At 41.0% G+C, this 17,179-nt stretch overlaps 1 protein-coding gene across 3 annotated transcripts in view; it reads left to right on the top strand.

Annotated features, from left to right (window-relative positions):
- The window catches only part of LOC134532624 (trafficking kinesin-binding protein milt), a 108,320-nt gene that overhangs the window by 8,094 nt on the left and 83,047 nt on the right, over positions 1-17,179 (top strand). For 2 of the 3 annotated variants that reach the window (XM_063369224.1, XM_063369223.1), the window contains exons 2-3: positions 14,574-14,703; positions 16,961-17,065. In XM_063369224.1, coding sequence (XP_063225294.1) covers positions 14,574-14,703; positions 16,961-17,065 — 235 coding nt within the window. Of the gene's footprint in view, positions 1-4,394; positions 4,431-14,573; positions 14,704-16,960; positions 17,066-17,179 lie in introns of those variants that run through there. The other variant, XM_063369225.1, reaches the window with a different exon arrangement.

Genomic DNA, 17,179 nt, shown 5'->3' with positions numbered 1-17,179 from the left:
TTTAATTTTGGACTTAACTACTCGTTTTCGGTGTGACACACAAGGTTTGCGGCAGTACTTACACTTTTGACGTGTTACTAAGAAATGTTCATTCTACTACTGTACAAATTTCGGCTTTGGGATAATTTTCTATGTATTAAAAACCTTTGTTTCTTCACAGCGAAATTCGTCCCGACCCGAGCCTACTTCTGCAACCTCGCAGTAGTATACACTACGCGGCTCGGATCGCTTTAGTGGTCAGATACATTGTACCAGGCTCTCAACAAATAAACTAATTTAAAATTTAAGAACTAAATCGTGATCGTAAATTGGCCGCCATGGTGATTTGCGAATTTATGGAGAAATAAAAGCAGTTAAAATCTTATGTAGTTTCCAAGAGACATTATTACATCACCAATCATCTTAAGTAACAGGTTTACAAAATTTCAACATATTCATTAACTAGTCAGTTTTTTTTCAAATGTGTTAGTATTAACAATCTGGACCATATCTAGTCGGTGAGGTCTGTATTGTTACAGACTATCTGTATTCCGGTATTTGGATTTTGAAGCTACTTAATGATTCGCTTTCAATGTCTATTAAAATATACCTAATGCTAATTGCAGGAATATTTCTACTCGATTTCAAAATTATAATTCCTGAACATTTGTATCGGACACATTTCAATGTAACACTCACTGATTTTCGAGTTGTGTTGAGGTTTCGCATGCCACTTCGTGTACACGAGATGGCCCCTGCTCTGGTAACAATGAGTAGGGACACCTGTATTTCGCGAATACATTTCGTGTCAAGGTATTTCACAAAATACTGTAGATTTTATAAGAGGAAAGGCAAATTGTGAGGGTGCAGCAGTACTGTGACCACATTCTCATTGGCCTCGTCAAGAGCGGGACGACACCTCTCACCGCTCTCAGCCAATAACCACAGGAGAAAAGCTACAGCATTTTGTGAAATACCTTGACACGAAATGTATTCTCGAAATACAGGTGTCCCTAACAATGAGTCATCACAACCGGTGCCGTCTGTACGAGCGTCTTCACAAGTTATGCTGAAATATGTTCTTAAATATTAATTCAAGTGAATTCTTAAAATCCTACACACCTTATCTTAAGTGTCGTAAATGAATCGTTATATTTTGTAAATCCATATAATATAGGAGCCACCATGGCGCGAAGCGATGGACGCGATACGAATAATATTTTTTTTTACCAACCACTACATCAGTAAATATTTGTGGTTTCCATTCGCTATGAATTCAAGCATGTAACATTTGTACTGCTTCTTCAATTCGGCCACAAGTCAAGTAGCCAATGAGCAGGTGACATTTTTCGAGTCCGTAGAGGATTGACTATCGTACAGGTCATTGGCAACACGCCCTTACGCGCATGGTTAATACCCGCATGAGTAGAGCAGAGGTGCCCACCTCCCCCCCCCCCCCCCCAAACACTATGACTCACCCCCCCCCCCCCGTAAACTAATTATGCCCCCCCCCCCCGAATTTGTTATGCCATTTTCTAAATGATTTACTCAATTATTTTATAATATTATACTTTTTTAGTATTATATTTTATCACATTTTGCATTAATTAAAACTGATTTTCTAATAATAATTTTGGTAATATCAGGTAATATTTCCATCCTGAACCGACAGATACCAAACTGCTTTTGTTGAGGAAAGTGCGGGGTTGCCAATTTGATTTACAAGACCCCTTTCATTTATCAAAGCACCAGAATCGTATTTTCACATTAGAAGCTATAATTATGTAAATAATATATACATTTTTCTCGTCTTTTAACCACCCCCCCCCCCCTTAAAAATTTTAATGACGCAGTCTGCGTCGATACCCCCCCTTGTGGGCACCCCTGAGTAGAGTGTAAAGGCGTAAGCATGATACACATCTGGTCCTCATCTAACCGCGCACACTTAGATTTTAACTCAGGATAGGGTGAAAAATGTTTACTAATTTTGCAGTCCTAACAGTCACCAACGAAACGCCAGCAAAATAAATAAATAAGGCCACGAATATTGTTCGTGAATGAAGGCGAAGCTGATACTTTGGAAACGTTACCAGCATATATTAAATAATGTTTAACTATTATTTACGTAGCTTACTTCTTAAAACTGCATTCATGTAAACTGATTTTGTGTGAGACTATGTTGAGTGTTTTCTGCTACACTTATTTTTCTGAAAAAAAGTATATTGTGGCTTAATAAACTTGTTAACATTGATGCCTGTCATAAAAGAAAATTCAAACGTAATCATACGGATACATGTTGAGTATAGTTTATGAATGGTTCACGCATTGCTGAAAAAAAAAAAGCATGTTTACAATTTTACACATCTTTATGTTGTCGCATCGCGTCCATCGCGTTGTACATACGCAACTCTGAAAAATAAATGTATGGTAAAAAAGCTATAATAAAATAATCTCTTATCTTTCTTTATTCTTTTTTCTAAGCGCTCTAATGGCTTTCGATAGTTTTGTTCTTTTGTGTACTATGCTTGGTGGAGGTTTCTTCGGCATTTTATTCCTGAATAAATCTCACGCTTACAACAAAAAACATCTAGCTAAATCACTGTGCTAAATAATAACAGAGAATAACCATTCAATTATACGCCGAGCTAGACCAAACACGTTCTCTTATCTACTGAAAATGAGTACATTGACCTTCATATCAGTTTCGCGCGAAATCCCGTCTCCCCTTCGTAAACAGCAGACAGCTGAGGTAGGGTGGGAACGAGAGAAAACACTGGCTGCAAACAGTTCGGGAAACTGTCGCAAGGTGTCACTACTGTCCAGCGCGCTCCATAATTTCTCGTATCCGAGCTTGCACGCTGCTCAAACTTCTACAGCTACGTTTTTACTTTAGGTCCGACTGCAATAAGCTAAAGACTAAAATAAAGTCAATCATTCAGCCGACAGATATATTGGCGTTTGAATTACAAATGAAAACGCGAATGTTATTAAATTCGCAAATGAATATCACGCAATTTCGTAGCAGCTCATTTATTAAAATTCAAATTGTAAATACGTTAAATTAATAATGATTACAGATAAAATAATGGTCACAGTCATATCTCCCGTGTCTGAAAATTTATCTGCGGAAGTTTTACCACTGAATTCTTTATAGTTTATTAATAAAGCTTGAATTTAAAAAATTCCCGAAAATCAGCAATAACTTAATTAAAATAAAAAAATTAAAAAAATAATTTTACACCAGAATGGTTCAAATCTTCTCTAGTAGCTGAATCATTAACAAATATATTGTTTTTTTTAATACGATGCTGGTGCACCAATCCCCTTAAGGTACACAGCAGTTTTCTAGTTGTCGGCGTTGTAGTCAATTTGGCATTCGGCGTTATGGTTTTCGGCGTTATTGTACGTTCGGCGTTGTGGTATTTCGGAGTTGTGGTGCGTCCCCGTCTAGAATGCACTCAAGGGCCTTGCATTAAATTTATTTTCATTTTTTGGCCATATGACGTTTTGGTCATTGCTGAAATCTGGTAGTTGCCCTATGCACGACGAGAGACTGCGCGCGAGTGTAGAGCTTTGCTCTTAGAGGGGACACCCCGCTATTTGTTTCAATTACTCATCGTCAATATTATTATTTAATTTGGCGACTGACAAAAATAAAATAAACTTATAGTTTAAAAGAATTTTAAAAAAAAGCTCATTTATCGTTGTATGAACTGAACATTAAAATATACAATTTTAATTTATTTTTTTAGTCCAAACATTAAATAATGCTTCACAACTCTGTATAACTAAAAGCGCAGGATGCTTGATATCATTTGTCTTAAAATTTATATTAGTAAAAACAATTTGTAATAGATTTTCTATACATATTTTTAGGATATAGTAATTTCTAAATCATAGTCATTACGAAAAGACTATATGAATAATGAACTTAAAATTAGTAATTGGGTGTTGAATATCATTTGTCTCTTAAATTTCCTATCATTACTTTTAGGATGTAGTCATTACGTAAATGAAAGAAGAGTGCTTTTGAATTATACACAGTTGTGGAGCATGATTTGGCTGTTGGACAAAAACCTAAATTTAATTTTTTTTTTTAATTTTTAGTTAATTCAACGATAAAAGTTTTTTTCAATTTATAAGTTTATATGGAGATAGATTTAGCTCTGAATTAGAATGAGAATCTGGTTTTCCGGTGGTGAAGAATCGTTAAGAGAGTACAATAAGCGCACCGTGTGCGCTATCTAGTGAGAGAAGGACAGACAGGCAGGCTGGCTCGCGAGCTACAGGAGCCAGAGGCCGCGGCAGCGACGTGCTGTATCGCGGCGCACGTGACTGGCGACAGGCGCGCCCCCCGGGGACCGTGACGGGCCGCGGGGAGACAGACCCCCCTTCCGTCAGTCTGCCCGCCGCCGGCCATGTGTCTGGGCTGCCGTCCCGCGCGCCGCGAGGTGAGTGGAGTTACTCCCAGTGGGCTCTGGTTTCAAATAAATACCGTATCCATATAAAAGAAAAATTGGTTGTGTGTTAAGTCGGTTCACGGACGATAGTTTAACGTGACGTCATAACAAAACATTGATGAAATGATTGCATACTTTTATCAATAAAAATTGAATCATTTTTATTTTAATAATAAAATAATAAATACTTGAAATTATACTAGTAATCAGATTTTTAAAAAATGCAAGAATAATTAACCTTTATTGCCTAAATTGTTGTTGTAATAAGCAATGGAAACCACATTAACTTTTCACTTCACTTTATAAACAGTCGAGTGGAAGAGAGATAGATGCGGCGCAAGCGTGCAATTAGCGTAACGGGACACAGCCAAACGGAACAATGTGCGTAACGGTACACAGCGTAAAGGAACAATGTGCGTAACGGGACACTTTTTCGTGCGTGCAGCCGGCGTTCGTCGATTTATTTGACGTTGTCTCGTCAAAAAATATAGATATATATTCGCCAAGGACACGGCTACAACCCAAAAGCCAAGCTACTTCAGATAATGGCCGTGAAAGCCTGCGAACATTATTAAAAATATAGTTATTTGAAAATAGGCCACTCCACCTAATGAAATATTATGTTTACACGCTCTGAACGATAGTAAAATTACTGTATGGTAACGAAAATATAATTCTGATGATTTAATCACACACACAGGCATTACGGTTGTTACGGTTACTGTGAAGGACGCTGTAGCTGCCCGCCAACTGCTTGCAAACGGGCGGTCCGGACCCAGCAGCTGTCCCAGGACGATCTCTTGACAGCCAGGCGTGGGGATTGATTGATTCTGGCTCTATATAGGCGTTGCCAACCTTAGCAGTTTCCTTAATAATGATTCGTGAAGTGGAGAATTTTGATTCAATGCAATTTCTTCGACATACGCCATCGCTGTTTTGCACTGTTTGTCATGAAAAAAAATTTCAAGAGTGCAAATTAAGAAATAAAAATTAAAACGTAATCCCACAGAGAACAAGCCAAAGTCAGCTATCTCAAACAGATAAACCCAACGGTGCACCTAAACAGGTATTATGGACAACACAGACGAACACATTCAAACTTGAAATTCAGACAGCACAAGAAATTCGTGGAAGGAATTTTAGTAATGAATTAGATAATAACAACACAGACGAACACGGTAGGCTAGCAACGACGAGACAGTTTCCACGATAACAGTACTTGCAGGCAGACAACAAAACCTAGACAACGCAGCAACTATACGAACACAACGATGAAGATAAACAGATATTATGAACAACACATCTACGACAACACTGACGAACCTCAGCCATCAGAATATTGAAAGAAATAATCAGGAGCACACGCGGAAAACAAACTCACGTTTTCCTTAAATCAAGAATTAAAAAAACAAATTAAAATTAATAAAAAATTAATAATTCTGAAAATAAAAGTAAAAACTTTGAATAAAATTATGGCTTGTGAACAAAGAAGTTCACATGCTGGCTGAATTTTTTGAATTTTTTTCTTAAAGTTTTAATTTTTTTATTTTAAGAAATTTTTATTTTTTTTATAATTAATTAATTTTTATAATTATTTATTCTTTTTTATTTTTACTAAAATTGATTTAAGGAAAACGTGTGTTAGTTTTCTGCATGTACTCCTAATTATTCCTGCGAATATTTTGATGGTTTTCTCCGTGTGCTCCTGATTATTCCTGGAAAGACTTCTGATTAAATGCCGATTTTTTTTATGATTCTTGGAATTTTCCCGTTATTTCTAGGTTATTTATTACGAATTCTCAAGGTAGCATCCAATATGGCAGACATCCTGGCAATAAATAATCTTCTGCACTAACCGGTAAAAATTAAACTAATATGGTGCAGCTTCCTCTAGTAGACGAAAACAATATGTATGTTGGATCCAAGATGACGGCCTCCTGCAGATGAAAACAAGATGGCGGACGTGACGTCATGCTAGCTGGCGATATATAGACCTTAGGATTAGTGGTGGCTTCTGTGGAGGAAGGATCTGTCGCCATTTTTATTTTTTCCCTCACCGGGTTCGAACTGAGGAAACCATGATGTAAGAGTGTTTTTTAATTATAATTTTATTAAAATTGATTAATTAAATTCATCCCCGATTTTGTAGCTAAATAATTACGGATTTTCAAGATGACGGCTACAGTGACATCATAATCCAAGATGCTGGCATGTTTTATTAGAATTTTCGTTGATAATTTTTTTATTAATTTAAACATTTTCTTAATTTTTTAGCATAAAAAATTCGAATTTTCAAGATGGCGGCCGTGGTGTGTTTAATTTGGACCTGTGGTTTCAAACACTGGCGAAGCGACGGTCATGTGCAAGCTAAATGCAGTGTACCAGAATTCACGCTAAAATGAGATGTCGTTAAAACTCCAATTACTTTCGCTGTCCCGGAAGTGAAAGCGGTCGGACTACCGCAGAAACAGTGTTGACCCAAACTTCCGTCTGCTGCGCTCTGTCCTGGCGATATTAATCGAAAATAATGATAACAAACTATTTACGTAGAGAATCTGAAATCCATCAATACATTTCTAGGGAGCGGCATTTTATTGTATACTGAATAGCATAGAATATTATTTGCACGTCGCAATACGAGTTAGTTGTAATGAGACCGTGGTGTCTGCCGTGTGTGTTACAGGGCACTGAGTGACGAGGCTATATAATATGGCACATTCTTAGTTTGTAGTACAGATTAAATGGCGCCTACTTTTGTGAGATCGATACTATCAGGCTTTTTAACATTATATTTAAAAAAAAATATTCTATTATTAATTATATATATATATATATATTTTAATTTTTACTATGTGTTGGTATTTCTAAGACCATTATTTAGCGTTTGACAGTATTATTACAGCTGTAGTTATCCTGAAAGAAAATAATGCAGTGATAAACACCTAATGTTATTTCACAAGAAACACTATTTGTAGCCGTCGGACATTGAAAAAATATTTCCGGTACATTAAAAACTTGTGTCTGGAACTGTTTTGCTCTATGGCGTATATGCTGTGCCAACAGAGCACAGCGCTATTAGGCGCAGGGGAAGCCTAAGATGAACATAAAGATCTGCCATTCCCGATTACACCCGAACAATTCACCTTCGGCCAACCTCGGTTTTATTTATATATATTTATATTTGTCTGTTTGTTTTAATGTAGCTATACTAACCTAACTAACCGTCCATAGTGTTTTAAAGTGTTTTAATGTAGCTAACCTAACCGACCACTTTTAATATTTGAACTCATTTTTCCTGCGCAAAAATAGAACAAATCCCGAGGTTGGCCGTAGGTGAAATGTTCGGGTGTGATCGGGAATGGCAGAACTTGATGTGCATCTTAGGTCTCCCTTGGCGCAGCAAGACCAAGACGAGCTGTAGCCGGGCACCCGGGTGTGACGTGCAGTGCGGCGGCAGGCTGCCTCCTGAGGTCCAGCACCCGGGGTATCGACCGGCGCCGCTGGCCCTGACCCACATCGCGCGCTCTGTCTGATCGGCTCCAGCGCGTGACTCACTGTACCAAACATGCTGCAGGCAGTCACTTGTTGAAGCTCGCTTAATGTGCACCCTGCAGGCTTGTCGGGTCCGCTGAGTGCGGGCGACGGACTGGAACGCCCTCGGCGGTGAATGTGCACTGCCTCAAGTTGTCTCGCGTGCGAGGCTGGCCTGAGCTTGGCCGGACTGCAACTAGCGCTCTGGCGGCTGATCCTCGCATTTCTTCCCTCCCTCCAGACTCGCTTTGAGATGCCACGTCCCTCGTGCTATCTTCTCACTCCTTCCATGCATCACTAGATAGATGGATGGGTTTTCTTTTAAAAAGTCGCTGAAACCTCGTCTTTTTTAAAATCTGTTTAGTTGACATTTATCATCTGTATACTCAGGCTGTGAGTTGGGATGAGTCTTCTGAGAAACTGATTTTTTTTTTAAACCGACAATTATTATAACCATGTCTTATGGCGAACTACTCATTGAACACTTTTCCGTATCAGCAATTTGCGGATTGCATTGCATCGGGAAACTTGCCTTCGAATATAAAACTTGGCTGAAAGCAAACAAAGTTACTCTTTAAATTCCCTAATTAGTGTTGAGAGACAGCGTGTGCGTGCAAGTTAACTGGTTGGTCAGGTGGCCGCTTCGCATTGGATGGGCTTTTTAGTTGTCTCGCGAGTCACTTGTGGCGGGTCGCCGCAGTTAACTTGCGCGTCAATGCGCATGGCGGTTGGTACGAGTTTCTCTTAACTTATTGAAGTTGAGCCGCTGGAACCACGACTTAGGTTTCGGCGACTGTTGACTCCTCCGAGCGGAAGGAACCGTCGCAGGCCCTCCACGGGCCGAGACAGGACAACTGCCGAGGGCGGGGCCGAAACTAACGGAGAGGGAGGGGGGGGGGGGGGCAAGCGGGGCATACAACCCGGGCGCAAAGCCGTGGGGGCGCCGAAATCGCTTGCATTGTAATTCCTACTACAAATGGTAACTGGTAAAAAGTTGTTGCATGGAAGTTACAGTAGGTTAGAAACTGTTACATGTAGGTATGGAAAATACTTAAAATAGCACCATTTTTCCGTGGGAGGGCCCCCCGGACATCCGCTTTATTGGTGTGGTATGTGCAAGAAAAATAGGGGGGGGGGGGCATGAATCCATTCATGCCCCGGTTGCCAGAGACTCAAGTTGCGGCCCTGGCCGAGGGCACTGCCCCGCTCCTGCCCGCGGTGCAGATTGACAGTTCACTTCTGCGGGAATCGAAGTGGGGACGGTCTCAGGGCACGTGAACCGCGCGGTGGCCCCGAGGAACGTGACGTTGTTCGCCTAGAAGCACTAGCCACTCTCTCACTCTCGCGAAGGTCTTCCTCTCGAACAAAGCACGGAAGTGAAATTGCTGCGCGGACGAGAGTGTCGTGACGATACGCAGAGGAATGCTGGCTGCCGGGAGCAGTGCTCTGCCCGGCGGCGAAGGCCGGCGAGTGCAGTAGCGGATCAAGCCCCCTCCAAAAGCATCTGGGTCCACTATTGTTTTAGTGTTTGCCTTGATAAAGCCTAGCCTCAGCTGGGTCAAGCCCCTCCCAAACCAAAATCCTGGATCCGCCACTGGGCGAGTGTGTGCAGCATCCAGGTCACTGTCGCTCTCTGTGCAGGTCCGAGCACTCGCTCACATTCGCTTCCGATTGCTGGACTAATTTAGCTGGGAATATCGCCTGTATATTTTGTTGTCCGATTCTTCGTAGCGCAACAACATAACGATTTCCAACCAACACCTTTTTGAAGTCTACCATCGTAGCTCTCGCTATTTTAATAAAACTCCTTGTCGGAGATCAAGTCCAAAAGCCCGGGTTCAGTACATACTTTCAAAAATCTTTCGCTGTTATCGCTCGGCGAATCGAATCGACGTAGCTGCTCCGGCACCGAATTCTAGCGGCGGCTGCAGAAACTACGCCAAGGAATGTAGTTGAAAATACAATTTGAATATATGTATCACCGAAGGCATTTTTTTTAACTATACGCCAAATTTTGTGTCCAAGTTAAGTATTATAAGTGTATTTGTAACAAGATCAAAGGAATTCGCTCGTTACCGGGTTACAAGTTTAACATCTGTGGCGAGTTCTGAAAGTCTCGCTCATACTGTGTATTCTTTGCAGGCGTGTACGAGATTGCTATTCCCTCCCGCACTGTAATTTGTTTTAACAGAAATGTGTTTAAAATATGACCATTGATCAGGAGCGTATGTAGAATTTCATTTGTGGTGGGGGGAGGGGAATAACCTCTTTACCTGCTTTTTTTTTTTTTTTTTTAAGATTAGGGTTTTTTATATTACTTACATTTCGCCCCCTCCGTTTATTTTTTTGCGTACGCCCCTCATACATATGTGAAATTGTATCCCGGCCGTAGAAACACACAAAATGAACTTGGTATGAGCTCGGCGTTAATTAAACAAAATAATGTGTGGCGCAAGTTTGGCGACAATTAGTGACGGTGTGATAGGCACGCTCGGCAGTGCAACAGTCGTGTGCATGCCGTGTGAACGCATCCGCCGGCAGTGGGTGTGACCAGTGGCGTAGCCAGAATTTGTGTATGGGGGTGTTAAGAAGCATGCGCCCCCCCCCCCTATTAAAGCGGGGGGTCCGGAGGTCCTCCCCCGGGAAAATGTGGATTTTAAGGTGTAAAATAGTGCTATTTTAGCAGTTTTCGATACTTAAATTTAAATATTGTAATGGTAAAAATTTTATTAATTTTATTTTTGAAATTTGTTTGAGTGATGAATAAGAAATTAATTAAAGATTTGGTGCTGGGGGGGGGGGGTTGAACCCCTAACCCCCCCCCCCCCCCCCCCTGGCTACGCCCCTGGGTGTGACGTCAGCCAGAAGCTGGTGACGTCAGAGAGCTAGAGGGTGTGGCTAGCGACATGTAGGTCTAGACCGCCACCTAGCTACGCGGAACATACACCAATTATTACTTTACGGGTTAAACTATTTGTAGCAGTCTGTCTCTATTAATAAGATATCGTATTTAATTAAGTTCTGTGTTCAAGCAAAGCTAAAACAATTTAATATCAAGTGATACAGTTTTTTTTTATCGAATCGGCTGAAACCAAAATGGCGACTTTGAGTTCCGTCTCCTAAGAAGAAGAAAAATATGATGATTTTGATGAAATACAACAAGAAAATGTATTTATAAAATTCTCATTACAAATATGCCTTAAAGTCTGCGTGAGCTCGTGCGGCTTTTGCGAGTAGCGGCATTCATTTAACATTGTATCTGAGACATAACGCCGTTGCTGTTTATGCTGGTTGATATATATATTATCCTCAGGAATGGACGACAAAGATGACTACATAAACACTCGGAGAGCAAGTCAATACAACACACAGAATTACGTGGAAGGAATTTTAGATAGAAAAAATGATAGCATAGACGAACGCAATATGCTGACCACGACGACAGTTGCAAAAAGATCGGCAAATACAGATAATACATCGGACAATACAGCGAAACATGAATGATACGTCTGAAGGCCGTGTTCCTTTGTTCGCAAACAGTTTGTTTGGCAGGGTGGCGGGAGCAGGGAAGCCTTCATTTAACAGACGAGAGAGCCACACCCGAAGTTCCCCGAAGTTCATGCTCGCTTTTTTTTCCCCCGTTCTATCTCATTGTATAAACCGGTGTGGCATTAAATTTTGCGGTCGATTAGGATAGGTTAGCTACAATTTAAATAATTTAAAACATGGTGGATGGTTGGTTATATTAGGTAAGTATAGCTACATTAAAAAATACTGTAAAATCATTTTATGGTTGCTTAGCAAATAACTTTTTAATATGTAGCTATCCTAACCAAATCAACCGTCCACAATGTTTTAAAGTATTTATAATGTAGCTAACCTAACCTAATTGACCATTAGTTATCATGAGTTGTCCCAAAATAAACATTCACGGAATATGGGGCGTCCCGAGAATATTTGTGGAAGACAAAGACTTCCTAGATTTTATACGGCATGAAAAATATACAAATCCACGAAGTACATTTCTTCAATTAGGTATTTTCCTCTAAAAACAATTACAAATAAATACCGTTGCCTTGTTTATGGTCTTTCTTTTTATCAACACCGCCATATTTATTTACAAAAAAAAAACGAAGATGCACGATCGGGCGTTTGGCTCTCTCGTCTGTGAAAAGAAGGCTTCCCTGCGAGAGCAGATGTCAGTTCCCGAAACGTCGTAACTGTGTCGCCATAGAAAGCTTTGCTGTGTTCGTCCGTGCAGTCGTCGTTAAGAGTCACAGTCCACGTTATCTTTTTAGTTTCAAGGTCTCTATTGTCAGTGTCTGTTGGCCAGAGTTGTCTGTTTACTGTTATTGTCACAACTGTATCGTCGTCAGTTTATTGTTTCGCCAACCTTTTCTTTTATGGCTAAATATTCTTCCACGGAGTTACTGTGTTATGAACACGTTACGTTTTAACGTCAGCTGATAGTGGCTTGCTCTTCGTGTGTTAGTCTATTCATGTTCGTTCATGGCTGAAGTTTTGTTTAATGTGCCAGATGTGTTCAAGTTATTCATCCTGTTGCATAGCTTCAACCGCATTATGCTATTTAACGTATTTTTATATTATTTTAAAAGTTTATAAGCCAAATAATAATAAAATTTAGTGCTGAATTTCTACAAAGTTATTGTCACTGATTACGTGTATAGAACTAGTTATTATTATGTTCTAATCGATTATATTTTCACATTACTTAATATTAAACCATATTAAAACTCGAATGGTTTGGAAGAAATATGATATAGGTATAGAGACTGGTTGTTGTGAAATGCAGTCGCTCCAGCAGGCCAGGCCAGGCCAGACCAGCCCTGTCTGCCGCAGAAGCGAGCTGCAAGTCACCTCGTGTTATCTCCGGCTCCGACATTCTCCCGAACACGAGGTCGCGCTTGCTCACTGTTTCCTCGGCCTCGCCTGCGTGCCGCAGCAGTTGGCACACCAGCCGACCTCCGTAGCGTAGTCGGATGCACACCGGCTTACGGGTCCTGGGTTCGAGTCCCGGGTAAGGCATGGGTGTGAAATATTCATGCTGATATTTGATTACCTACGAATTTAAATTGATGGTTGCACTGAAACAAATTGACCCTTTGGCTGTTTGTCGTAGAGCTGTAGGTCACTATAAACTTTAAAAAAAAAAGTTGGCACACCTGGTCGCTCGCACTGGAACTATGTGTCTCCTACAGCATGTCTGCATCCTCAAAGAATGGTTAAACCGAGAGGAGAACTCCAAAATACTGCTAGGTTATCTGGGACTCAAACCCATGCTCTGTAATTGAATTGACTTGACTTTGCCATGGAAGTCATGCTTACTGCCGGCTTCTCCCCCGCCCACTGGCTCCTATAGTAGCTGAATACTGACTGTTACAAAACTATTGGCTGTTGATCGTCGCGAAAGATTACTGCAATAATTTACATAAAATGAGCAAATAGCTCGCATTAGATAATGGCGTATTAGCGATTGCTTGCTGAAGGTCTATCAATATTCATATGACAATTCAACTATTACATCATTGTTGCATATATTTTCACTCTTTCTTTTTTTAGTGTTATATGTATTTTTAATCATCGTAGAAGCTGCGAGAAGATCATTAAGAGGGGGGTTAGAAACATAAACATGCCATGTTTGTTTCTACATTTCTAGTTTTTAGCAATAACATTTATTTTGAAAATGTGCCTTCGGTAAAAAAAAAGACCATAAAATAGCGTAAACGGTAGTAATACAGTTCAGTTCATTGTCAGACATTGATTTAATTCCAAACGCCAATGCTTACGAGGTGGCAGCCAGTCGCCATTAGCCAGGTGTTTCATTAAATGTTATACAATGCTTTAACTAATCCGAGTTTTAAAAAAAAACCAAACGATATAAAACGGCCGTTGAAACCAATATGCAACACGCCGGACAGTTCTGTCGAGTGCTGACGATGTGTTGCGATACTCGAGAGTAGCGTTCGGTCGGAAAGTGATCTGCGCTACTCGATCTAGAATGGGCGTATTTTTAACACCAGTCCGTTGTGTTGCGCGCTCTTGCCTTGTTGGCAGCAGAGGATAAGCATTGTTTGTATGGACAATTTTTGCAATGCGCCGGCAGTAAATGCCACCATGTATTTCGATCTTATCAGCGAGTAATACATGTTAAAGGAGTTTAAGGAAAACAAATGTTGGAAAATTTTTTTAGTATATTCTCAAAGCTAGAGGTAATCTATCGTGTAATTTTATGAAATTGCTCTTCACGTGCTAACAAGAAGCAAGTCTTGTGTTCAGGCTCCGAGTTCATAACTGCCGCCACGCCGAGCCAGAAGGAAGTGCAGGTCGCGATGTCGCGATTGGTCGTGTGTGCAGTGTGTATGTGTACATAACAGGGTGTGTGCGATGTACACAGGTAGTCGCAGTGTACACAGGTTGTGTGCAGTGTGTACATACATACAGGTGTGTGCGATGTACACAGGAGTGTGCAGTGGGTACATAAAGGTTGTGGGCGGTGTGTGTATAACAGGATGTGTGAAATGTACACAGGTAGTCGCAGTGTGCACGGGAGTGTGCAGCGGGTACATGGCAGGGTGGTTGCAGGCGGGCGAGGAGGCGCCTGCGCGGGCCAAGCTGGCCGCCCGGGAGGCTGTGGGTCCGCCCAGACCCGCCTCCCTGGGACTGGACGGCGAGCCGCGCCGCTCCGCCACCCAGGACGCCGCCACCATCACAGGTGAGACCACAACACCCACGGCCAACAACTATACGTGTAACGTATCGACGTGGCAAAACACAACACGGGGAATTCTATAATCGGCCCGTGATTTACTGAAATAGATATTTATTTTTCTATTAATGTCAATTTTGACTAGTTTACGCTCGGGTACTGGTTTTGGCGTACTGTTGCCGGGCGCTACGTGTACTCACGTGACCGGACAGGAGAGCAGTGTCGCCGCAGACACCCGCCGCACTGCGCGCCCGGCGCCTCCGCGGGGGCCTATATGCCCTCCGGCCGGCCGGTAATGATGATGATGATGAGGCTTGCTGATGGATGACGGCTGTTCCCCGTCGGCCCTGATGATGATGACCGCGCTCGTTTGCTAGCGACCCAGCAGGGTGTAGCAGGGAGGGGGGTTGATCCTTAGTCCTAGCCCCAGCAGGATCTCATCTTGAATGTAGGTGCATAACGCTGAATTACATTTATTAACTATGTGTGGAAGCGTGGGTAGATTAATGACAATATTTTATTGGAAGTAGAATGTGAAGAAATGAAAGAAATAGACGGTGATGGAAAACTCCGCGGGTAGTCGCGGGCGGGCCATTGTTTACGCAGAGGAAGAGGAACAGGAAGTCAGCCTGGCGCGGCGCCAGGGGGGCGGGCTATTTGCGTGTAGTCGCGCGAGCGGCAGTGTTGGGGGCTGCCATGAGCTGGGGCGAGGTCCCGGGGCACCCGAGGGCCAGGCGGCGGTACAGCGACGTGCTGGAGCGCAGGAACGCCATTCTGGATGCCTGGAGACAAGGTGAAGCAAGCACCTCGCGTTCCCTCTCGGGAAACTCTTTAATTACAAATGCATGTGGACACCCTGATTTTAAACATGCAAAAAATACTGGATAAAATATTTCAAAACAGAACTGGGATATTTAATTCATGTAAGGTAAATCATGTGTAATGTTTAACCTACTTATGTGCAAAAAAAAATTAGCTATATGTTACAACAACCTAATCCATGTATGACCCAAAAAGATGGAACAATATCAATACTTAACCCTAATTTATTTCTTAATCAACAAGCAAGCTGCATGTATTATAATTTTTTTTGTTTATTATAATGTGCTATGATAAGACTAATTTATCTGAATTAGGGTTTTAGGCTTAAAATTCAAGTCATTTATAATGTTTCAAATGCTAAAAATAGCCTAATATTTTATAGTTTTTTTTAAAAAAAGGAGTCTTCTATATCCAGAATGTTTCCCTTTGAATATTATTTTAACGGCTCTTTATTTTTGCATCTGCTATCTGGTGAGTTTCCCCAAAACATAATGCTGTGGATTATGATGGAGTTGAACTGCGCAAAATAACCCATTATTGCTTTTTCCAAGCATACTGTTTCCAAGCATTTCAACACAAAATATGTTTTCCCTCCTTTCAAAACTCCTGCATTTTACAATTCTAGACCTTTTCGCATGATACCTACATGTTAAATATTAATTCATTATTTTCACATTACCTTTTATACACTTACCTCGGAGCAATGTTTAGTCATCTCATTACATTATTAATCATTGCACATTACAGAATATATTAAATGTAAAAATCCACCAATATATTCCATTACCTAGCTTGAACAAAGGAATCAAAATCCAATAAAAAACATTTTTTTTATTTACTTCTCTGAATAATTCTTTATAGCCACCCACTTAATTCCAAGCAACAGTATAATATGCCATATGGTATGCAATTTCGCCAGAAATACATTTGACCATAATACATTTGAAGTCACTGTAAAAATATAATTATGATCAAACATTAGACACTGGAAAATCTGTAAAAAAAAAATTTATTAAAGTTTGTAAATTTTTCAAATAAACTGTAAAAGATAAAAAGACTGATAGCAGAGCACATCGTATTACATTTTAAACGATACTCATTCCTTTCCTTCTTGACTTCTTCAGATGTTACCTATGACTTCTGTTTTCTATAAATTAATTTAATTTTTAGAATGCCAGGGTGTAACAATATGTTCCCAATCATTCAGAACTAGTGGTTTTATTTAAATCAGTAAGGTTTATAGCCTGCAACCACCCAGAATAAATAATAATACTGAGTGGGTGACTAGTTGGTAAATGCCCTTCAAGACTTGTCCAGAGTTATGCGCAATGCTGTGAAGCCACTAAGTGCTGCAAGTTAGAGTACTTGGTGCCGTCCGAAGGCGTGTTGGGAGCGTGCGGGCGCGGGGAAGGGTCTGACGCACGGGTGTGTCTTGTTGCAGAGGTGTGCAGTGGAGAGGAGCTGCCCGAAGTGGAGATCATCAGTCTCCTGGAGGAGCAGATCCCGCGCTACCGCCTGCGAGCCGACACGCTCACGCAATTCACAGGTGCGAGCTCTTGCTGCGGCACTGCGTTCACTTGAGGCTAACAAGAGTATTACTACATTTGACTAACCTGCACAACCTTACCTCTCTGTGCAAGCTGGTGTCAATTTCATTACT

The sequence above is a fragment of the Bacillus rossius genome, chromosome 6 (genome assembly GCF_032445375.1).
Source record: "Bacillus rossius redtenbacheri isolate Brsri chromosome 6, Brsri_v3, whole genome shotgun sequence".
Classification (NCBI taxonomy): domain Eukaryota; kingdom Metazoa; phylum Arthropoda; class Insecta; order Phasmatodea; family Bacillidae; genus Bacillus; species Bacillus rossius.
The sequence above is the reverse complement of the archived record's forward strand: the minus strand, read 5'-3'. Positions and strand labels throughout refer to the sequence as shown.